Consider the following 15,572-nt stretch of genomic DNA (forward strand, 5'->3'; position numbering starts at 1 on the left):
TCCCTATCCTTCTATAACATTATTATTAACAGGTAATTCCCTTCCATCGTTCACATATAGTGTCCCTGTTCTTCTATATGGCACCAAGCCCAGAAGGGGGTTAGATGCCGAGCAAGGCCACCAGACATGAAAAAAGAACTAATTAACAAAGGAACAGAGAATATAGTAGACACATGAAAAAGTTTATTAAAAAATAAACATTATGTACACGATTAACTCTTAACGATTAACTGGGTAGACTCAGATTTTCTACAGCACAAGAGCTCAGAATAAAGAGAATTTTCATTGAGATAAAACAGATTCACATGGGGCCAAAAACAATGGCTCATTATGCAAAAAATGGACAGACCCATCCTGATACCATACAGGTGACAAAATGTTAAATGTAGCCCAATGATGAACCTTAGGGCATGGCCTCCTATTGAGTTCACATAGGGTAATTCAGTACCACATCCTGTTTGGCCAACTCCAACAACATAGGGTCGTCGAAAAACTTGCTGATGCTTACATCTTCACTTAGACCCTGCAAGAAAGAGCAAAAGTTACAAATGGAAAATACATTTTTTTTTTCTTTTTTCGTCAAATTGTCATGGGTATTCTCTGTGCACCATCTCCACATATCCATACCGGTCAGCATTATGATGGCATTAGGGAATGTGAAAAGCCACTTATATTATTTAAAGCATGGAGAAGCCAGGGCATTATTGGGCATGTGATAAAATAAAAAAAAGACATACTCACCTTACCATTCCCTTACCAGTCCCATTTTGGTGCTTACTGTTGCCACCAGTCTCTGCATTTTCTACTCCGGTGATGATTTCGGGTAAAGGCACATGTACCAGCAACAGCTTATCCCTTACAGAAGTGCAAACAAACACATCAAGACATCATAGTTGGCGCAGGAAATACAGAGACTAGGAAAAACTGGAAGTATCTGAACAACTGGACGGGAAAGGTATTGGTAATGTGAGTATGTATTACTAGAAATTTATAATATGGTAAGCAGTTTCCCCATTCTTTTTTTTTATGGCTGGAAAACCAATGTACATTAGAAGTGCTGGTCTATATCAAGTTTAATGGCTTTTATGAAAAGAGCTCTCAAAATTTTTCATAATAGTACAGTAGATATTGATATCAATGTCATCCACAGTAGACTATGCCTTGAATTTTTCAATATTTTTTCACGTTACACCCACAAACTTATTTGCTTGGGATTTTGTATGATATAACAAAATAGCAAATATTAGTCAAGTGTAAAGGAAATGAGCTTTCTAAATACTGTATTTTTCGGACTATACGATAAACCCCAAGTTTTGGGGAGGAAAGTGGGGGCATTTTTATTTTTTAAAATAAAGAGGTGGTTTGCCTTATAGTCCTATTTTACAGGGGGGGAGGGGTGTCTGCGAAGCGTGGCGATAGGTAATCAATGAGAAGGAGGACTCCGGTCACCACCGACACCTTGGGAGAGCCTAGGGCCCACAGCCTCGAAGCGCTGGAACATCCCCTCTTCCCAACCTACGGCCGAAAGCAGCGACCCCTGGCTCCTTTGACCTCGCTCCACCGAAGCCCCCCGTAAGCTACCTTCAGAGTATAAGGCACAACCAATTTCATCCCAAATTTGGGGTGGGGTGCCTCTTATAATCCAAAAAATACAGAATTGAAAAAATATAAATCCGAAAATGGTGACATGCATTAGTGTTCAGCTCCGAGTGAATACTTTGTAAGAGCATCTTTCACTGTAATTATTGATGATGGAGTGAACAATGCTCTGTGACCTGTTCATCAGAGCTTGGGCTATTTTTCATAACCTAACCTTCCTTTACTCTTCTCCACAACTTTATCCTTGACCTGTCTGGTGTGTCTCTTACATAGTAACATAGTTAGCGAGGCCGAAAAAAGACATTTGTCCATGCAGTTCAGCCTATATTCCGTCTGAATAAACCCCAGATCTACATCCTTCTAAAGAACCTAATAACTGTAAGATACAATATTGTTTTTCATGATGCCTAATGTTCTCAAACAGACCTCTGAGGCCTTCACAAAACCGCAGTAGTTATACTGAGAATAAATGACAGTGGATTCTGTTTACTAATTATGTGACTTCTGGAGGCAATTGTTCTCTCAGGATTTTACTTAGGCGTATCAGACTACAGGGGGCTGAATACAAATGAGCGTCACTATTTTCAGATTCATATTTTAAAACCAATTAAAAAACCATGTATCATTTTCCTTTACACTTCACAAATACTTGCTATTTTGTGTTGCTATATCACAAAATCCCAATAAAATACATTTAAGTTTGTGAAAGTAACTTTAAAAAAATGTGGAAAAGTTCACAGGTTATGAATAATTTAAGGCACTTTAGTCAGAATTAAACAAAAAATTTAAGGAGTGTTCTAGCCTAAGCAAGTAATCTTTGGGATCCTACTGTAATTACTAGAATAAAGTGGCAGTCATGCTTTGCAGAGCACCATGAGTTACAACATATCAAAGGTAATGTATAAAAACATCAAATAGATAATACATTATAAATCAGTGCATCTGTAACACACCTTCCTACGTCTCGTTTTGATCATAAATTCTCGGGCAAGGTGAGGTGCTGGCTGAGGCTCCAGTGGTCGTATAATTATGCTTTTGTCCAAAGGGTCTCCTGGCACAATCTGCCAATAATAAAAAAAAAATTCCAATGCAATGATTGATAGGAAAGATAAGCGTTATCCAATAATAATGCTTCTGACCCTTCAGTCCTATTTGTACCTGCCAGTGATGAAAGACAGATAAGGAGAAAGCTTGTCCTTGTGTGTGAGTGCGCAAATCTGTCTCAAAACCAAATGAGTCAATTGCTGGGATGAACGCTTTGATAGTATAGAGCGGTGAGCCAGGAATAGGAGCATCTTGCGTGACATGGCCTCTGCATGACGGAAAGAGACGTGTTACTGACTATTATACGGTGGAAAATAATTTACCAACCAAGTATAAAGAATCATAAGTGATCACTAACCTTCTCCTGGCCAGAACAGTGTACACCGCAGAGACACAGTCTGCAGGAGCTTGCACTTCCACGAAGTAATATGGTTCCATGAGACGCGGAGTGGCCTGGAAGTCATAAAGTAGGACTGTTAAGAGATCATGAAACATTGGCAAAATAAAGCCACACTGTACATGGTATTTCATATGTGCACAAAGCAGCACTGTTTAAAGGGAAGCGGTCAGCAGATTTTTCCCATATAAAGTATGGCCAGCACCTGTAAGCCCTGTGTGATCGCATACTAGAATGCTGCATATATATCCCCAATATGCTCTGCATAAAACAAAAAAATTGCTTTCATTATACTCACCCTACAGTGCAGTCTGGTGGCAGTCGCTGTTCTTGATCCAGCGCCTTTCTTCTTGTGGATGACATGTTTTACGCCATCCACACAGTGTCCTCAGCATCACACTCCTACGTAGGCGCACTTCTCTGCCCTGCCGAGGGCAGAACAAAGTATTGTAGTGTGCTTACGTCGGTGCTCATTGGCTTTACCCTGCGTATTACAGTACTGTACTTTGCTCTCTGCAGGGGAGAGAGTTGCACCAGCATAGAAGTGCGATGCTGAAGGACACTGTGTGGATGGCATAGAACGGGTCATCCACACGAAGCAAGAAGAGAGGAGGAGTTGGATCAAGACATGTGGACAGCATTCTAGTATGCCATCACATATAGGGCCTACAGGTGCAGGCCCTTAAAGGGGTTGTCCTATAGAATAGATGATAACTGCTCGGGGCCCGGCTGTTGGGACCCCCACTTATCCTAAGAATGAGGGGCCCAAAGCACTGTGTGTGAATGCTCACTACTACTCAACTCACAAATGAGGCTTTGGGGGGCGTGGCTGTGTAGTGAAGGAGGACAGACGCGTGCTGCAAGAGCTCCTGCCCATCCTTCATCTATCCTGTACATACCGCCTGTATATCGCTGTGTGTCTGGCGGCGCTTGGTGTCCCCTGGTTGCCGGGACCCCCGGGAGCTCCGTGGAAGAGCGCAGGAAGGCTTCGGTGAGCAGGAGGCCTGGAAAGCTGGGTGGACGGCGGGCCCCACACGAGGCGGTGGCCATCTTAGACGAGCGCTCTATCAGAGGGAGTGCGGTGTCCAGCTTCCAGCGCTGCAGCGTCGCAGGGCAGCGACCTGTATCCTACAGGATCTGAGGGATGTGCGGTGAGTGCCCTGAAAGACGGGCCCTGCATTACTCCCTCTCTCTCCTTAATTGACTCGCTGGCCTGTTGGTGCCATTATTGTGGGGGAATCTGCTCACCCTCCTATTGCTGCTGTCTCTGAGGGTGGATCTCCCTCCACCCTGCCATAAGAGCCTTAGAGATCTGCTGCCTCCGTCTACACAGACTCTGCTCCCAGGCCACAATTAATAAACCTGGTCCCTGCTGTGTGTATAACTGCAGTGGGAAGATTCCTGGACTGTACATTTCCAACTATACCAGTGTATTTCACTGCTCTTGATCATGAATCGATCTGAGGGATCGATGGCAGCAGAAAAATTAAAGGAATTTGTCAGACTTGACCCTGCTGAGAGTGCACGTTCTCTAAGGAATACCCCCTCACAATCTCAGCGGGTGGAGAGGAGACCGAACAGGAAGAAATGACTCTTAGCCTGCATCAACTGTTCAGATGCCTGTTTATCTCCCTCACTAAGACATCTCTGACGGAGAAAATAGAGGATGTCTACACTGAGGTGGGGAGGCTCTGTCGGGATATGCAGGCCATGAGGGGGCGCGTCACGGAAGTGGAGACAAGAGTGTCCCAGGTGGAAGACACCATTACGCCTATGGAGGCTAAGTTAACCAAGGTAGTGGGATCTATGAACGCCTGGAGGCAAAAGGCAGACGACCTAGAAAACAGAATGCGCCAGAATAACATCATAACATCCGTGTCATCGGCCTGCCTGAACGCTCTGAAGGTCAGCACCCTGAGCAATTTCTAGAGGGCTTGCTTAAGGCCTCTCTGGGAGATGAATGCTCCTCAGTGTTTGCTGTTGAGAGAGCCCACAGAGTTCCCACAAAACCTCTGCCTCCGGGAGGCCCTCCTAGACCCTTCCTGACACCATTCTGCGCCTCGCATGACAAAAGAGTCCCATCAAGTTCAATAATGCTGTGATCTCAATCTTCCCGGATTTCTCCATGGAACTCCAGAAACAACGTGCACAATTCATCGACGTCAAGATGCGGCTTAGGGAAAAGAACATTGTATATTCCATGATTTATCCGGCTCGACTTCGGATTGTCCATGGGGGTTCCTCCGTGTTTTTCACGGATCCAGCGGAGGCTACCGAGTGGCAGTGGTCCCATAGAGGATCTCCAGCAAAGGAATCCTAGTGTGTCTACCTTCATCTGGATTACTTAATTGCAGGCTTAATCGGAGCTCTCCTGGCAAGCAGCCAGAGATCTACAATACCGGACACTGTGTTCAGTGATGGTATCCCGTTGTTTATTTTTTAATGGGGGCATGGGACTTTGCTCCTATGTTATTAGGTTTATGTTCGTTTTTTTTTCCTTTTTTCAAAAGCTTTAGTTTTAGCTTTAAACGTTACTTAGGTAAAAGTTGCAGCCGTTGGAAGTCCTGTTATTTATGTGATGTCCCTGAATCCTACTCGGGTACCGATACGCAACATGCTCGGATAAGTGGAGATGGGTTCTGAATTAATATGTATGACATGGAATGTGAGGGGTATCAAAACCCACCGAAAAAAGGTTAAGGTATTTTCACAAATCAGGCATTATCACCCTCACATTGTGGCTCTGGTCGAGACGCACTTGACCAGAGATACAGCTCAGAGTGTACAAAAACCGTGGGTCCAGTGGTCTGTACACGCATTTCACACCAGCTATTCCAGGGGAGTCTCATTACTAATACATAAGGACGTTAGATGGGAGGTTCGGGAGGCCCGGAGAGACTCTGAAGGACGTTTTATATTTGTATATGCACTGATCAACTATAGGAAATATGTTATTCTGTGTTTATAATCCCCCTCCAGCTGGTATGTCAATCCTCCAGAAGGCATTGAGTTTTGCTCTGAATTATCCAGACGCGGATGTCATTTGTATGGGGGACTTTAATTTGGTTATGAGTAGTCGCCTTGACAGGTTGAGACTGGATGGTGGGATTTTTTGCATGCCGGAGTCCTTTTATGAAGCTAATATAATAGTGCTCAAGAAGGAGGGGACGGACCCTTTAGATTGTGGATCTTATCGCCCCATATCTTTAGTAAATGTGGATTATAAAATCTTTACGAAAATATTGGCTACCAGGCTGAACTCAATAATTTTGTAACTCATACACCCTGACCAGATTGGCTTTATGCCTGGTAAAAGCACCTCCATTAATATTAGACGGGTCCAATCGGGGGTCCAATATAGTTCCCTGATGCCGGATAATAAGTGGGCATTGGCATCGTTGGATGCAGCCAAGGCCTTAGACTCCCTTGTGTGGCCCTTCCTCCACGCATGCTTGCAGAGATATGGTTTTGGGGATAGGTTCCTAAAATGGATTAACAAATTATATATGAAACCTAAGGCCCGCGTAATTGTAAATAGTTCCATGTCCGAGTCCTTTAATCTGTACAGGGGGACTCGTCAGGGGTGTCCCCTTTCCCCGGCCCTCTTTGCTCTTGCAATAGAGGCATTAGCAATTCGTGTGAGAACTTCTCCTAATATTATGGGCATAGAGATAGCGGATCGAGTGGATACCATAGGCCTATATGCTGATGACACGGTAATATTCATGGATAGGGCGGAGGAGACACTGGCGGGAGTGATTGCCACTATAAACAAATTCAGTAAATACTCCAGCCTGTATATAAATTGGGAGAAGTCTGCTCTGATGCCTCTTTCCCATACCCCGATGCCACGACTTGAGACTCTCCCCTTGCGGCCTATTGTGCCACACTTTAAATATCTGGGGGTCCATATTTTTCAATGCAGCAAGTTTGACCTGCAACTTAATATATATCCTTTGTTAGAGATGGTTAAAGTCAAATTTGCGATCTGGAGTAAACTCCCGCTGTCCGTAGCCGGACGCATTAACTTAATTAAAATGATACTACTCCCTAAGATTAGCTATTTTCTCCAACATAGTGCTGTGGTGGTGCCTAAGTCTTACTTTACCAATTTGAATTCCCAGATTACGTCTTTTGTATGGGGGAAAACCAGGCCAAAACTCAAGCTGTCCACCCTACAAAGGCCAAAGAAGGGGGGAGGGGCAGCACTACCGGATTTATTTCTGTACTATTTAGCTGGACAGGCCAGAGCTATAAATAAATGGATGCCCGGTGGTCATCTTCCTAACTCTGAAAGCCATCTGCTTCATGCCGCATGTGCTGATTGCCCACTGGGGTTTTTGGAGTTGGAGAGGGTAAATGTCCCACGTCTGTTGCCCATGCTTCGTCTGGCAAGATTAGTGTGGAGACAGATTAAGAGGGTGGTTGGATTTAGCGATATCATAGCTGAGATGCCCTTATGGAATAATAGTTAGTTTCCGACACTGCTTGTCCATCCGTCTGCTGAATTCTGGTCTCAATACAATGTTTCTACGATAGGAGATCTATTTGACCGTGGTACACTATTATCCTTTGAACAATTACAAGCTAAATGCGATGTCCCGAGGTCACAATTCTTTCGATATCTGCAACTGAGATCGTCCTTTCAATCACACAATATATGGGTGTGAATAATGCTATCTCGTCTCTACCCTTGATAGGCATCCTTAAGTCACAGGGTCCCCAGGGTCTCATCTCCTCTCTGTACACATACATGCTGTCCTTGGGGGCGGAGTCTGCCATATGCTTGGTTAGGGGGAAATGGGAAAGGCTCATCCCTGATACACAGGGAGAAGAGTGGGAGGAAATCCTGAAGTCACCAACTAAGGTGTCTCCGTCCATTAATAACAGTATGATACAACTCTACATTATAAACTAATCATATTTGACTCTGACTCGACTTTTTAAGATGGGCCGGTTCCAGTCTTCGGAATGTCTGAGATGCCATAAATTGGATGCAGATTTTATCGACATGATATGGCAGTGTCCAATTATACTACATTATTGGAAAGAAGTGACATTATTAACCTCCCTAGTACAAATTCCTGTTCCTCCTGAGCCATTGGTTTGTCTGTTTGGGGTGTGGGATGATGAGACATGGGGACATTATACGGGGATTTTCCTGCGGGAGACCTTGTTCATGGCACGGAAGGTACTGGCACTGCGATGGATGGGGGGTTCGGATCCTTCCCTTAGGGCCTGGATTGAATTGGTAAATTCGATTATACCATACGAGCGTACGCTGTACCAAAACAGAGGGTGCCCGGGTAAATTTGAGAAGATATGGGAGAGGTGGAATTCCTCTCATCTCACGTTGTAGGATGGAGATATCGCATGTTAAAGAGTTAACTATGTGGACGCAGGCTGCAAATAGTTGTTTTTTAGTTATAGTAAAGGTTTAGAGGTTTTGACAGGCTTTACTGTTTGAATAATACCGTGCAGACTGATGTAGGGTAAACTGACATGATATGTTTTATTCTGTAAAGAACTGTTATACATACACTATTTGACATTAATGCTTTGTGAAACATATCTGCATTGTATGGTATTTATCATCATCACCAGTTTGTATATTGTATATCCTGTCTGTGGTTTAATAAACGAATTAAAAAAAAAAACAAAAAAAACACAAATGAGGCTTTGGGAACCTCGTTCTTGTGATAGGTGGAAGTAATCATGGTTGGGGATCCCATGGTGATCATACATTTGTCCCTTATCCTGTTGATAGGGGATATAGGTTGTTTATGGGATAACCTGTTTAAGGCACAATGTTGTCAGGGCAAACTATCAATTAGTGGCCAATGTTACAAGGAGCAGTCTTGCAGCAGAATCTGTGCTAACATTACATCATTACTTGTTGTCATTTGTTTTGTGAGAATGTGGAAGCTCCTCATTAATTCCCTCAGGTTTGGCTCATTTCCAGCTGAATGAGTTTTGCTCCGGTCCTTCATGCACAATTGAAGACCCTGTAAAGCGTTTACAATACATAGAATGGTGCACAGGATTGCCAGAGAAAGTTTGCAACCACTCAAGCAATCAAAAGCATTACTGTCACACATCTTGTTTAATAAGTAACAATACAAAGAACCTTACCATGAGGAAAGCGGAGTATACCACTCTGCGGGCTGTGGGAATAATCTGCCCTCCTCCCCGATGCAATGGCTCCTGAGCAATCACTGCATCCAGGATTTTAAACTTCACATTTCTGATCACTAAATGGAAAAAAAATGAATATGACACATCGGAAACCATTACAGACAAGACAATGTTTGTTCCTGGCATGCCATAACAGTGTAAAGTACTCACATTCATCGCACAGAGGGCCCTCCCTGGTCCCCCACTGAAATCCCTGTACAATACTGTCCTTCACAGAGCTCAGCAAAGCTTTATCTACCTACAGCATCACAAAGAAAAGGTTACAAGAAAACTCCTAGGAATTATCTGCCATTAGATCCAGGAATGGACCTGAACATGCAATAAAGGAAAAGTTGGTGCCAGTTAAAAAAAAAAAAAAAAAAAAATAAGAACAAATAAGCATCTCAGAGTTTCCTGATATAACAATTAGACCATAAAATATTAGTAAACTGTGTTACATTTAGTGGAGGACCTGACCTAAGGGCATGGTGAATGAAACAGGGATTTAAAGGGACCATCAGCACAGAATGACTGTTCAAACCAAGTACAGATGCTCGGAGCACCCTTGGTGTGGCCAAACTTAAGTGCACCTTACCACCTGCTTGTTATCCCTTTATCTACATTATCTACACCTCTGATATTCTTTGATTGACATCTGTGAGTTTTTAAAGAGAAGGGCGGAGATAGAGGGAAATCAAGCAGATGCGAAGGTGCACTTAAAAGTTTGACCATACCAAGGGTGCACCGAGCGCCTGTACTGGGTCTGAAGTCATTCTGTGAGGACATATACCCTGTATGGGAAATCACTACCTCTATGTTGACCTCTCTGCGTGCAGCATAATAGTGACAGAGACTATGTTTCAGCGCTGTGTCTAAGGCCGGTTTCACATTTGCGCTTTATAGCGCAGCGACGGCCTGCGCACGGCCGCTGCTAAGCCCCGCCCCTGCCGGCTCCCTGCCTGCCCCTTCCGGTCATCGCCGCCTACTAGCGCACATGGACGCTTGCGATCTGCGCACCCTATCTTTAGCATAGGGTGCGCAGATCGTGCGCTAGCAGGATTTTGCCGTGCGCTGCGCACTTTTGAAGGGGCGCCGAGCGCGCCAAAATGCAACATGCTGCGTTCGGCGCACAGGCGCACCTTCAAAAGTGCGCAGCGCACGGCAAAATCCTGCTAGCGCACGGCCAGCGCACCCTATGCTAAAGATAGGGTACGCAGATCGCAAGCGTCCATGTGCGCTAGTAGGCGGCGATGACCGGATGGGGCGGGCAGGGAGCCGGCAGAGGGCCGGGCTTAGCGGCGGCCGTGAGCAGGCCGTTGCTGTGCTATAAAGCGCAAATGTGAAATCGGCCTTATTGTTCCGCCTGTAGTGTTTTTTTTCTGTGAGATTTACACTTTGTTTTGCAGCAGTCGCATCAAGCTGTTATTAAGGAGTCCGAAGTATTCATGAATAGAGATGATCGAATATGTTCGGAAAATGATTTTCGAATCCGAATTTGCCATATTTGTACCATATTCATGTCCAATTTATGTTTGACGATCGTTTCCGGACATATTTGCTCACCTGTATTCCCACCTACTCCAATGGCATTCGGCTAATATTGCAAATATGGTGATCGTAATCCGAACCGAATATTGAAATATTCACTGTTTTCTATTATTGGACATAGCAGAAAATGGTTAGGCTGTAACGGAGGCTGTCAGGTCAGGCTTGGTCCGTAGGTCATGGATAAGGTCTCCTAAAGCTCATGCACACCATTGACAGGACTCCTGGCTCACTAATGCTGAAAGTAATAAAGTGAGTAACTTACAAAAGCTACACCGCAGGCACATATATAACAGACATAGCTAAAACCCTTGTGTGACACTAATAAATACTACACTATAAGTTTAGCCCAAGGTTTTCTTGTCTCAATAGAATTCTGCCTAGACTTAGTGTCCCCTATGTGTAAATATTGCAACAGACCAAGCATTTACCTCAGAAGGCAATGTGTCATCTACCAAAATGTTGGGACCAGTAGTGTCTGGCCCAAAAGCCCAGATAGAACGGGCAGCTAAGAGATCCCAGTCATATTTTGTCTGGAAAAATTCTCCTAATTTCTTCCTGTGAATAAAAATACAAAGGAAAATTTAGAGACAATCCTAAAACAGTCAAGCATTGCAAGAACTTGGTCCATCGATGAACGATCCAACATGTTACATGAAATAACATTGACACAATACACCTCCTAATACAAGGATATATAATATCTGCAATGTCATTCTACGTAAACGATCTGTAATGTCAAACCGAGCTTCGCACCTGTTCCATGAAATCTGCACCACTTCATTTTCTATGTCTTCTGCTAGCCCTTTTTCCAATGGCTCAGCAATCATTGTGATTTTATTTCTGCAGACGAGAAGAAGTTCAAGGTTAAGAGTGGTGCAAGCAGTGGTGGCACCCGTGTGGCTGGAAAAAAAATTAAATTCTAAGAAACACATGTACATTTGGGCAATTGGTACACATAGATAAAAACTTACTTCTTGTTTGGGGTCTCAGCAAAACATTTTAGTGACGACGTTTCCACTACAGTCTCACAAAACGTGACCACAGGATCAGCCACCTGAAAAATTATAAAGGGGTTAAATAAAGAAAATAACAATAATGCTTTTGGGTATATACCAGTAAGGCAAAACTCATATCTCAGCAGACATAGCAAGCACCAAAACGTACCTTAATATCAATTTCTGAATACATTTTGCGGAGGTCGTGCATTACACAGTCAAGATACAGCTCTCCAGTGCCAAGAATGACATGTTCCCCGGACTCCTCGACCTACATAATGCAGACAATTACTACGCAAGAAAATGATTTAACAATACTAGGCTTTATAAAAAAAAAAACACCAATAGTTAGAAAATGATATCTGTACATTATGTGCAAGTGGAGATTATACCTTGGTGGTGAGAGATGGATAGCTCTTATTGACTTTCCTTAGACCATCTAACATTTTTGGCAGTTCTGAAGGGTTAACAGGCTCCACCGCAATCTTGATGACAGATGTTGTGTTAAACTTTAATGGCCGAAAGATCTGAGCCTAGAAGATGAAATTACAATCCATAACACATTCCTAATGAGCAGAACTAACTCTTTAAAGTTTATGGACCTCTCATCTAATCAGCTGACTGATGTTATTAGATTATAAAAGACTATTTGCCATTTTTTACCTCTTCGTTGCCCCTTGGTTCTGTGATTGTAGCAGTCTTCACTATAGGCTGATCCACGCCCTCGATTAGGACCCAGTTGCCGGCTGGCACTCGATTAACTTCAATATGATACCTACAAGGAACAAAAAACCAAATAAGGACAAAAATCTCAATTTTCAATAACTTGATATCAGTAGCTAGTGATATCTTTACAATGCCAACACTTACCTGGCAACAGACACCCAAAGTCTTCCTACAGTACAAATCTGGGAATCTTCTTCATCCTCTAAAGTATAATTTTCACCAAGGATCTTAACGGGCTGCCCTGCGTGAATGGTCCCACTCAGCACCCGACCAAAAGCGTGGAACTGCACTCCATCATCTGTGCTGTACATCTTGGTTGTGTGACACATCAGTGGGCCCTAAGGAGACAACCATCAACAATAGTAATGTATGACAGACAGCAGCTATGTCGTTCTGCTGACACAACAGATATGAATCAGAATCAAACTATGTCACTTGCAAAGATTACAGCTAGGACCGTATCTGTAGACCACATGTACAAAAAAAGACGAACATGTAATCATTGTGTAGTAATGGTGGGGCAGCTAAAAAACACACCTCAAGAAATAAAAGTTGTAGAATTATGGAAGTCACAGAATGGACAGACATGTTACTGATTTTCAAATGACGAAAAAATTGGAATAAATTGTTCAAAACATCCCGATTCATTATGAGAAATTCCTGCACTTAACCTCATTGCTAGCACCCAAGTTGTGTATCAATGGGTGTCTGAGGAATGTTTTACCACACTGAAAGCACCTGGACAAATCAAGATCATTTGCTGGCAGCTCCCTTTGCAACAAGGCCGCATGTTGTTCATGCTACTGTGAGCAGCCTGCGTGTCCTAAATGTGCTACTATGGCCTGCAGCGTCTCCGAACTGGTCTCCCATTGAGAACATCTGGAATGTTATTGGTTAGCGATTGCAAAAGGAGCAGACAGCAGCAGATCTTAAAGATGTGCCCAAGTGCATTTAGTATAGCAGAACATTCCTCAGACGACTATTAATAAGCTCACTGATAGTTGCCAAGGCATGTAAGTGTGGGGATTTCTGTGTGTGGAGCTCACACTCGATACTGAATAAATTGAGATGTTTTGAAAATTTTGTTCCCATTGTCATCATTTGCATATCAGTAACCTCTTGTTTATCCATCCTGTGATTTCCATAATTTCATGACTTTTCCTTCTTGGTGTTTCAATTTCAATGATGAGTAATATGTATACATATATGTATATGTGTATATTGTAAACACACACACGTTAAAATACCATACAAACACATATATTGCATGTTCACATATATATCTCTATGAATATTAGCTATCTTAAAGGGCTTGTCCACTACTAGGACAACCCCATCTTAAACTAAATGTTTGGCCCTGATAAAATAAAGAAAAAACTATACTTGCATCCTATGCCGGCGCCGTTCCCGCAGTGCCTGCACTCGATCTCTCTGGGTCTCTGGCGCGGTGTTGTGACACGTCACCCTGGTGCCCAATCAGTGCTTGCGTCACCTACGTATGGAGTGAACTTGAAGAAGTCTGAGATCAGCAGTAGCCCGGACTACTTCTTCATGTTCAATCCGTATGTAGGCAGAGCCAGCGCTGATTGGGCGTCGGGGTCACATGTTACAACACCGCACGAGAGCCACGGGGAGAGCAAGTGCAGATGCAGCAGGAACTGAGCCGACTCAGGAGGAGAGTATAGCTTTTTTTTTAAATTTTATCGGGACCAAACATTTAGTTCAAGAAGGGTTTGCTCTAGTAATTAATCGCAATTATGAAGATGTACACACATCAGGATCACACTGGCTCATTTCCTCTCCTAGTTCAGAATCAACACCTCCGGTATACGTGTGTTCAATCTTGGCTCTTGCTCCAGCCTTTGGAGATGGTATGTGCTGAACACACATATCCACAAAACCTGCAGAATGAGAGTATGATAAGGAATGGATTACCTATAACTTTACATCAAAATGTCAGGAGCACTACACACCAATCAGCTTTATTGTTACATATGCTACAAAACTATAGTGGCTTTTAGATTGGCTTCATATACACAGTATCTATGTACAAAGTACAAACAGGAAAGCCATACACAGAGCAGGTGTGTTACCTGTGAATTCCCCGAAGAAGCGATTGCACACAAGCCTCAGCAGAGGCCGGATATTAAGCTTTAGTTCCTCCTTCGTGAGATGAATTCCTAATTCTTCCAATGTCTGGGGCAGGGAAGTATCCACATCCCCTACAACCTATAAGTGGGTAAAAAAAAGAGACATGATTAACTACTGACACAAGTCTTATGCAAAAGAACATATCTCAGATACAAAAAGCAGTACTGACCTGAGCCAGGATCTTATACAGAGGCTCCAAGATGAACTCCACAAAACTTCGCTGGGAGCTGCTTGTTGGGGCTTTCTTAGTAAATTTACGCCTGGAAAAAAGTGACAGAAGTTTTATAATTCTTACATTTAAAATTTGATTGCTGAAAAGCTACAGAGAGTAAACTCTATACTGGCTACTGCCCATATTTCTGACATACACTCCAGTTCAAGAAGAACTTACGTTTTTGGATTGAAGTAGATATCACCCCACAACCGCTTAGCAAACTCCTGATAGTTGATGTCGCCTACAGATTAGAGGATAGAAAAACTGTAAAACATTGTTTTCTGAATTTACTAAAGTTACACAAAACTAATGTATTCACAGGATACTGCCACTTTTATCTTCCAAAGTTATCTCATAGAATTGCCCTTTCAGGACGCAGTGAGGAGCCAACCTTAGATACAATCATAGCTTTTTACTATTGCACTTCTGCAGCTCTCCAGTAGAGGTCGCCAGTTACAAAAGAAAATCCATAAAATATTTCAGAATACACTAATCCTAATAGGAAAAGGAAAATGGAGCACCCTCCAAAAAGACAGACTGGAAACACAACATGGTGCAAAATTATGATTGGTCAGGTGTAAACCAAACTCAGTATTACTTTAGACAAGACAGACTGACAGAACAGACTCTGAGAAAGGAATTGCTAGACAGGTTGTAAAAAAATGTTGAGATGTCCCTAATGAAGCTTACGTTATATCACTCAATTATTTATTTTCCGAGAGAC

General features: G+C 43.0%; 1 protein-coding gene across 1 annotated transcript in view; it reads right to left on the reverse strand.

The window, feature by feature from the left end:
- Positions 1-161: 161 nt before the first annotated feature.
- Positions 162-15,572, reverse strand: part of EFTUD2 (elongation factor Tu GTP binding domain containing 2) — a 40,400-nt gene continuing 24,989 nt past the window's right edge. Inside the window, exons 12-28 of the mRNA XM_073572863.1 lie at positions 15,026-15,089; positions 14,804-14,894; positions 14,577-14,712; positions 14,257-14,384; positions 12,628-12,821; positions 12,421-12,532; positions 12,150-12,290; positions 11,927-12,028; positions 11,734-11,816; positions 11,516-11,602; positions 11,191-11,317; positions 9,386-9,473; positions 9,173-9,291; positions 3,002-3,096; positions 2,758-2,911; positions 2,553-2,660; positions 162-523 (exon numbers count right to left, since the gene is read on the reverse strand). Coding sequence (XP_073428964.1) covers positions 428-523; positions 2,553-2,660; positions 2,758-2,911; positions 3,002-3,096; positions 9,173-9,291; positions 9,386-9,473; positions 11,191-11,317; positions 11,516-11,602; positions 11,734-11,816; positions 11,927-12,028; positions 12,150-12,290; positions 12,421-12,532; positions 12,628-12,821; positions 14,257-14,384; positions 14,577-14,712; positions 14,804-14,894; positions 15,026-15,089 — 1,925 coding nt within the window. The 3' untranslated portion in view covers positions 162-427. The remainder of the gene's footprint in view (positions 524-2,552; positions 2,661-2,757; positions 2,912-3,001; positions 3,097-9,172; positions 9,292-9,385; positions 9,474-11,190; positions 11,318-11,515; positions 11,603-11,733; positions 11,817-11,926; positions 12,029-12,149; positions 12,291-12,420; positions 12,533-12,627; positions 12,822-14,256; positions 14,385-14,576; positions 14,713-14,803; positions 14,895-15,025; positions 15,090-15,572) is intronic.

Source organism: Dendrobates tinctorius, unplaced genomic scaffold (genome assembly GCF_039654945.1).
Source record: "Dendrobates tinctorius isolate UK_male_01 unplaced genomic scaffold, ASM3965494v1 ptg000032l, whole genome shotgun sequence".
NCBI lineage: Eukaryota > Metazoa > Chordata > Amphibia > Anura > Dendrobatidae > Dendrobates > Dendrobates tinctorius.